Source organism: Arachis ipaensis, chromosome B04, assembly GCF_000816755.2.
Source record: "Arachis ipaensis cultivar K30076 chromosome B04, Araip1.1, whole genome shotgun sequence".
NCBI classification, from domain to species: domain Eukaryota; kingdom Viridiplantae; phylum Streptophyta; class Magnoliopsida; order Fabales; family Fabaceae; genus Arachis; species Arachis ipaensis.
In genome coordinates this window covers 128,567,206-128,575,368 of record NC_029788.2, presented here as the reverse complement: position 1 = coordinate 128,575,368, position 8,163 = coordinate 128,567,206, and the positions used below count along the sequence as shown (strand labels likewise).

Below are 8,163 nucleotides of genomic sequence, written 5' to 3'. Positions count from 1 at the left end.
AATAAATCCCATAAAAGTTGAGTATGATTTATTTTTTAAGAATTTATAGAAAAAGTGCCTAGAAATATCTAAATATATTTATAAATATAATTCCCAAACAATTATATCTTCTATATATAGTTAAGAGAAAAGGATAAATAGGTCACTGACCTTTTGTTTTGCAGACATTTTCGTCCTTAACCATTGAAAAATAATTTTAAATCCCTGACCTTCACAAAACTTGGACGGATCAGTCTCTGACGGGGGCATTTGGACGATCAGTCCCTGACGGAGGCATTTGGACGGAGGGACTGATCCGTCCAAGTTTTATGAAGGTCAGGAACTTAAAAGTATTTTTCAATTGTTAGAGACAAAAATGTCTGCGAGACAAAAGGTCAGGAACCTATTTATCATTTTCTCTATAGTTAATTATCTCTTTTGGAATTTCATCAGGACTCCCAAGCAAAGAACATGAGAAAATTGAGTTGTCCTCAAACATGCCTATGATAGATGCAAGTGCCATGCCATGGTACTGTTTGGATAACACTTTCTACTTCCATCACATGAAGCAAGAGATTCAAACCCTAAAGCTAGCAAAATGGTGGCTTTGCAACACAACCATTGATCTTGAGCCAGGACCCTTTTCCATATCACCAAATCTCGTACCAATAGGTCCATTGATTGCAACTAATTACAACAAAAGTGAAGAAAAAACATGCCAAGAATGGTTGGATCAGCAACCACCAAAATCCGTTGTATACATTTCATTTGGTAGCATGGTATCACCTAGTAAGGAACAATTCAAGGAACTCGCTCTTGGACTTGATTTTCTTAACAAGCCTTTTCTTTGGGTTATTAACAAGAATAATAATAATAACCCATTATTATACCCGGAAAATTTTAAGGGAAATAAAGGTAAAATTGTTGGTTGGGTGATGCAAAAGAAGAAAGTTTTGAGTCACCCTTCAATAGCTTGTTTTGTTAGTCATTGTGGTTGGAATTCGACTATGGAAGGTGTGTGTTGCGGTGTCCCTTTTTTGTGTTGGCCTTTTTGTAGTGACCAAATCATTAATAAGACATATATTTGTGATGTGTGGAAAGTTGGGATTGAATTTGAGAAGGATGAAAATGGATTGGTATCAAGGGAAGAGATAAAGAAGAAAGTGGAAATGTTATTTGAAGATGAAGGAATCAAAGAGAGATCGTTGAAACTCAAGGAAATGATGATCAAGAACAAAGTTGAAGGTGATAAGAATCTCAATGAGTTCATCAATTGGGTCAAGGAATGAGAATGATATTATTACTTTATCAATAAGTAAAAATAATAATAACTTGAAGAAAAACTGGAAAAGTGTATGGTGGGTTAATAAATGATATTTTTCACTATATTACAAGATGTATGTATATTTTATGTCCGAATTGTATTTGTTACACTTACACACAATTAAATATTTGTTATATATTTTAAACCGCAAAAACTCACAAATAATTTTCTTTATATCAAATCATCTAAAAAATTTTATTTATCCACTTTACATGAAAATAATTGAGTAAAAATCCATTTTAAAGCTAATTTCCTACACGGTTTTTAATATCATTGGCACATGGTGGATACTAGATAAGATCCCAAATCTTATGACTTTGGCTAAAAATTATTAATACTTTGTTGATTGGTAAGTACCTCGAAAATCAGGATAATTGACTGTAGAATTTTAAATTTCTCTATATTTTTTAAAGAAAAAGTATAGGTAGACAATGAAAATACTAAACAATGTGAACGATAGATATATTGAATGTTCATTTCATTAGATGTGCATATGGTTATTCTAATATTAAGATTTAAGTGGGTAATTTAAAGGTATAATATGTTTTAATTTAATTAGTGATTAATCATGTTCAAAAAAAGTTATTAATTACTTAGTATAACTCTTTATAAAATAATGATCAAACTATCGACATTTAATTAAAGGAAGATTAGCCAATTCCTTTCAACCACATTTTCCGGGTTAACCTAACTGTCATTTTGGGTATAAATATATAAAATATTGAAACATAGAAAATTTTTCACTAGGATAAAAAATATAAACATTGGTCAAAAGTGGTAAGTGATTTAATATAGCTTAAGTAAGGTTCAAGTTCGAAACTTGTAAATATAGTTATTCCAATACTGGACGAACAGTTAAAAAAACTACCATAATACTAAAGAGATATAAAAAATTAAAATTTATCTTATTTAATATTTATTAATTATTGTATAATAATTAATAAATATTAAATAAAGTAAGTTCTCACGGTTTTTAATTAATTAATTTTAATTATTAAATATATTCAAAAAAATAATTGTACATTATTATCTTAATCAAAGATAGTGATAAATTGTATCTTTTTAAAATATATATATATATCACGGGTCAGCAGTCATTGCATCCTTTATCAATTATTCTTGGCCTTCATCTTTTCCACGAAATTCGTGCAACTATATGTATCCAGCCAAACCATTAGGAATATAACTCACTTTCTGTCAGGAGCATAATGGCGTGTCTCTTTTCATCATTTTCACTTGCAAACAAAAATAATGCAAGCTATGCCAAAGACCTCAATAATGTATTAATAAGATGCCTATAGTTTTAATATTTAAGCTACTTATTATAATATTCATTAATTTAGAAGAGATTGACATAGGACTTTTCTAGTCAACGAAGGTTGAAAATTTGACTTTTTGTTACAATCAGTAATTGTAGCATTAGTTAATTAATATAGTGGGTCTAAAGAGTAAAGACTAAAAATGCAACTTTCATCACTTAAATAATTATGTTAATTTTCTTAAGCCGACAGAAAAAGAAATTTAAACCTTAAAAATAAAAATCTGATATCCTTCAACTTTTTTCCTTCTCACAAATTTTAAACTTTATTTAAACACAAAGAACAAGCGCTAAATCATTTTATACTTACTCTGATGCAGTATAAAAATTTGTAGAAAATACAGTAAAAATAAAAATGCATGACATGTTATGTAGTTCTCATTGCTTTTTGTTTAAATATAATATAGTTTGATCACTAAATATGTCTATTTTTTGTATTTTATGTATATTATATATTCTGTATGTAAGTATTGGCTAAAGCATTTACCTTCACCATGAATGAATAATCAAAGCTGATCAAAGTACCAACTTGTCTAAGTACCAAATCACGGAGCAACATAAGCCAACAACCATGACAAAAGCGATCTGAACATTAGTAAAGCAAGTTGCAGCAAAGTTTAATTAAATTCTTTAAAGATAAACATTGTTTATTTGAATTATTAAAATAATTTTCACCCTAGAACCACTTTGAAATTTGAAATTGATCATTGTTCATACCCTGATCTTTTACCAAAGCCAAAGCCAAAATAATTATAGTCGAATCAACACTTTATTTTTTTTTTTAAACAAAGGAGCTCAACACAAACGTGGAGCGAATCAAACTAGGAAAAACAATAAACCAGTACTTGATGTAAATCCTACAAAGAAACCAAAACTAAGTTACCCCAATGTTATCTCTGGCATTGTCATCAACAATCAAAGGGATCTATACACCTCCATTCCCTATAATTAAGAAGCGATAGACTGATGATGTCTACAGTACTCTTTTCTGTATTCTGAAACAACCTCCTGTTCCTTTTTAGCCAGATGTTCCACACAATTAAAAAGAAACTTATGAATCACTTCTTGCGCTCCTCTTTCCTATTTGTAGCACCTGTCCAGCTTTAAAAGTGTTCCTTCAAGGAACCCGGGAATGACCATGGTCTGCCAAAATCAGATAGCCAAGCGCACCACACCTACCAAGAAAATTCACAACCAAGGAACAAGTGGTGGACATATTCAACTTCCTTGTTATATAACACACACATGGTGTCATCCTGATTAACAATTCCAAGACGAGACAACCTTTCTTTTGTATTCACCATGCCTATCAAAACAAACCAGGCAAACAGTTCAACTCTTGGGGGACTAATCCTTTCCAAATTGTCTTGGTGAAGCTATAGCTTGCTATGTCCTTGGACCTGACATAGCCCAGCTACGTAGCTCAACTCCTCCCACACAGCAAGTTTTTCATCTCTAGTATGAGCACCATAAACCAATACAAAAGCACAATTGAAATTATTCTTTAATATCATCCCTTCCGCACACAACCATCTCTCTCCTTTATAGAGAGAGAAACACTATTCTTCCGCTAGGTTTTTCTTGATATTCATAGTTCTAGTTTTTAGAGTTTTATGCTTTTACTTTGGATATTAAGAAGAATCACTACCTCTATTGAAGTTGCTATTCTAGTTTGTTTTCTATTTTTTTACTCTTTTTAATTTCCTATTAACCCTATTCAAATAGGTATGTTTATGATTTTTGGGATTTATTAATGCAAGAACTATTTTTAGCTTTCATTGATTTTCAGTATTATTTTATTTAATTTATCATGTCTTCTTCTTATTTCTTTTCTATGCCTGTGAACGTTGTATTCATGTTAATGGAGTAGACTCCTAACTTGACTTGGGAGTTGATTAGAAGGAAACCCTTGAGTTGAGAAACTCAAGTGTAATTAGAAATTGGAAGTTGTTGGTTGACTCTCTAGCCACTAACGCTAATCCTTCCCACAGGAGAGGATTAGGACTTGTGAATAGAAGTGGCTCCTAACTTAACTTTCCTTTATTCGGTAAAGGATAACTAAGTAAAACAACAACCTTTTACTAATACACTTGGGAAAATCCAACAAGGATAGAACTTCCAATTAATCTTCTCCCAGTCAAGGCTTTTATTTTAATTATATAAACTCTCTCATTAATTTTCATTGCCTTAATTTATAATTATTTTTAATTTTCCGTTCTCCAACTCTTAAAATTTCTCAAAAAACTCATGACTAATAAAATAGCACTCTTTTGTCAACTCGTTGGGAGACGACCTGGGATTTTTACTCACAGTATTTTCATTCTAATTTTGTGACAACCCTTCTAAATTGATAAGCGGATTTTCGTCGGTTAAGAACTGTACTTACAACGCTGTTTTTACTATAATTTCTCAATTGGCTGATTTCCGCCCGCATCAGTCTCTGTGTCTTTCCTGTCAGGATAAACACAAAATACACTAATTCAATATCTCTGGACACAATGTCTCTGTCCATATCTCATTTTTCATACATAATTTTGTGTCTCTGTGTTCCTATCTCAGTGTTCCGTCTCTATAAATACACACAGCCTAAATTCACACTATATTAAGTCTTTTTGACAACCAAATCCAATAAAGTTGGTCTAACCCCAACAAAAATCAGTTTCATTAGTGGAGCGTGAATACACGCTCCAACTACATAAACGTTCCCACATTTCTTTCCTCCTCCACCTTCTTCTTCTACTTCTTTGTGTTTTTCCTCCTCCTTCTTCGCATTCCTCTTTTGCTTCTTCGTGTTTCTCTCCTCCTTCTTCTTCGCGATCATTTTTATTGATTTTATTTCTCTCAAGAGAGTAAATCAAGAAGAATTATGAGAAAATAAAATAAGGAGAAGATGACGAAAAAAAGACGAAAAAGAAGAAGAAGACAAAGCGGAGGATGAGGGGAAAAAATTCAAGTGAAATAGAACCAAATGAACCTAAATTAAACTAAGAAATGAACCAAAATTTCTTAAGAAATAAAAAATTTGGTCAATACTTAACAGCAGTATCAAGTGAATCTCAGTTAATTCATAAATGAATCAAAATTAGTTTAGATTTGAACAAAAACTAACAAAACAATCACACATGAATAAGTTTCAGCAAATTCAAGCGAAACAAAACCAAATGAACCTAAATTAAACTAAGAAATGAACCGAAATTTTTTAAGGAATAAAAAATTTGGTCAATACTTAACAACAGTATCAAGTGAACCTTGTAACACCCTCACTATCAGAAGTCACGCTTCCGGCTGCGCTATTCTGATAGCAAGAAGTATTACGTCTACTTTACGTACTAAATACTAAAATAAGAGCCTGTGACTCGACACTGTATCGCTGATTTCTTTGAAAACCAGAAATAAATAGTTTATCTTTAATAAATAAAAAAAAACAAGCCGGCATAGCTTCATATACAAGACTCGTTACATAATAACTCAATATATTATACATATAAAACATACAATTCCTATCCCTCTTACAAACTTGTAATAACAAAGACAAGGGAAGAAAATAATCTAATTAATATAACAACATATAAACCAAACGCAGTATAACTCTTCTTAATGCTTCTTCATCCGGTTCCTGAAAAGGTAAAACTGTAGGGGGTGAGAACCTAACCACACGGTCTCACCACAAAGTTTCAAAGTTGTCACAAGAAGATATTTAATAAGAAAACTATTTTCAAGCTCAGTGATTATAATTGCCTTATGAATCTTTTAAAAACCCATAGGAAATCGTTCAAAACCTTTTCAAAGAAAAAATGTTTAATCCTTCAGAAATCCGAAACCTTTTCTTTCTTATAAGAAAATCTCAATCAGAAATCAACCACGCAATCAAACAACAGAGTCATTAATTCAACATCAAAGTTCATTCTCAAATATTGCACGCCAGGACAAACACAGGCAAGATAGACAAGGAAAGCACATGTTTAGGTAGCAGTTACAGCAAATAGTTCAAGTAGCAGTTAAGAACAGTTTAGCAATTAGGCAAACCAAAACAAGTTCAAACCCAAGCAAAGCATACAAATGTATATGATGCATGCCTGTCCTATGGCTGATGAGGCTCATCTGTCGGTTATCCAGCAAACCCGACAAGTCTGAATTTTCCTTAGACTGTCCCCCGACGTGCATCCCCAAGAGTCTATGCATAGCTTTTTCTTAAATAATCAATATTGCTCAATGTGGGTAACATTCCCGGGAATTTATATAGTACCCGGTCATACTTACGTCGTAGGGTCAACAGAGTATCGAGTTTTTAACCTGGTACACGTGGTGGCAAGCCATGGTACTTAATCCAGGGAACCTCGTATCTCAGATAGTTCAAATTCATAAGCCAAATGAATAATTCAAAGTTCATATCTCAACATTCTCAACATTCTCAACATCATAATCATTCATCAATCCAAATCTCATTTCCAAATTCATTCAAAACCCATGTTTCAAAGAAAATCCTCATCATCCTTCTTTCCATTCCGTCCGTTAACAATCCCAATTCAAAATGTAATTCTTTCTTTGATAAGTAAATCAATCTTAAAACATATAATGTTTAAAAACAAATCTTTTTAATTAATCACTTCAAATAAAACTTCCAATTTTATAAAATTTTGGCAGCATCTCCTCTAAAACTCAGATGCTGCCACCCTTTTCGGGTCCCATCCAAACATTTCTTAAACCTTTTCTCAACCATTCCCAAATCTCATTCATTTCCAAAATTCGACCAGTTCCAATATCAAATTATTTTCAAAGCGAATCAGTGCCCATAATAAATCTCTTTTTAAAACCAAACCAGCTCAAATACTAAATCATTTATAAAGTCAGACTAACTCAAAACTAAACCGTTTCCAAAATTAATTCAGTTTCATATTCCAAATCATTTCCAAAGCCAATTCATTTACATTATCAAAAATAGCTTCAAAACCAAGAAAGCCATTTTTCATAATAATCAACCAAATAACCTTTCAAACTAATTTCTTTTCAACAATCATAAACTACTCAAGCAATCAAGCAATCAGTCATTCAGTCCAGCAAACAACCATATTTATAAGACAATCATAATCACAGACATATGTTTCTCACATTAATATCTATTTATAACAACTCTATAATGTAAAATAGATTTTAAGAAAAACCCCTACCTCGATTAGCCAAAATCGTGGAATTTAAACGCGACAATCCCCTTTTCTTCCTAATTTGCAATAGCGTCAATTTTCCTATAGTAATGACAATGGTTGCAGCAGGATTCGAATTTGATGAAATCAAATGCAGGAACAACACTGAAAGTTCAAGACAACACCGAAACTAAAATGGAATTAAAACCAGAACAAAAAGATAAATGAAACCAAGGCAGGTTAGCATGTAAAAGTGAAACAGAGCCAGGGAAAAAAGGTTAAACCAGGGTAGTGACACTGAACTTGAATTGGGGCAAGACAATAGAAATTCTAGGGCATTCGAGCAGTGACTAGGAACCCCGACAATGGCTGTGGCAGCTCAGGAGTGGCTCGGTCGGTTC

At 32.2% G+C, this 8,163-nt stretch overlaps 1 protein-coding gene and 1 long non-coding RNA gene across 2 annotated transcripts in view; one reads left to right on the top strand and one right to left on the bottom strand.

Annotated features, from left to right (window-relative positions):
- LOC107635398 (UDP-glycosyltransferase 83A1-like) overlaps positions 1 to 1,373 on the top strand; it is a 2,567-nt gene extending 1,194 nt beyond the window's left edge. The window contains exon 2 of the mRNA XM_016338870.2: positions 433 to 1,373. Coding sequence (XP_016194356.1) covers positions 433 to 1,268 — 836 coding nt within the window. The 3' untranslated portion in view covers positions 1,269 to 1,373. The remainder of the gene's footprint in view (positions 1 to 432) is intronic.
- Positions 6,029 to 8,121, bottom strand: LOC107635400. Its single transcript, XR_001619244.2, has 3 exons — positions 8,047 to 8,121; positions 7,790 to 7,927; positions 6,029 to 6,237 (listed from the first exon to the last, which is right to left on the bottom strand). It is a non-coding gene; the product is annotated as an uncharacterized LOC107635400 (long non-coding RNA).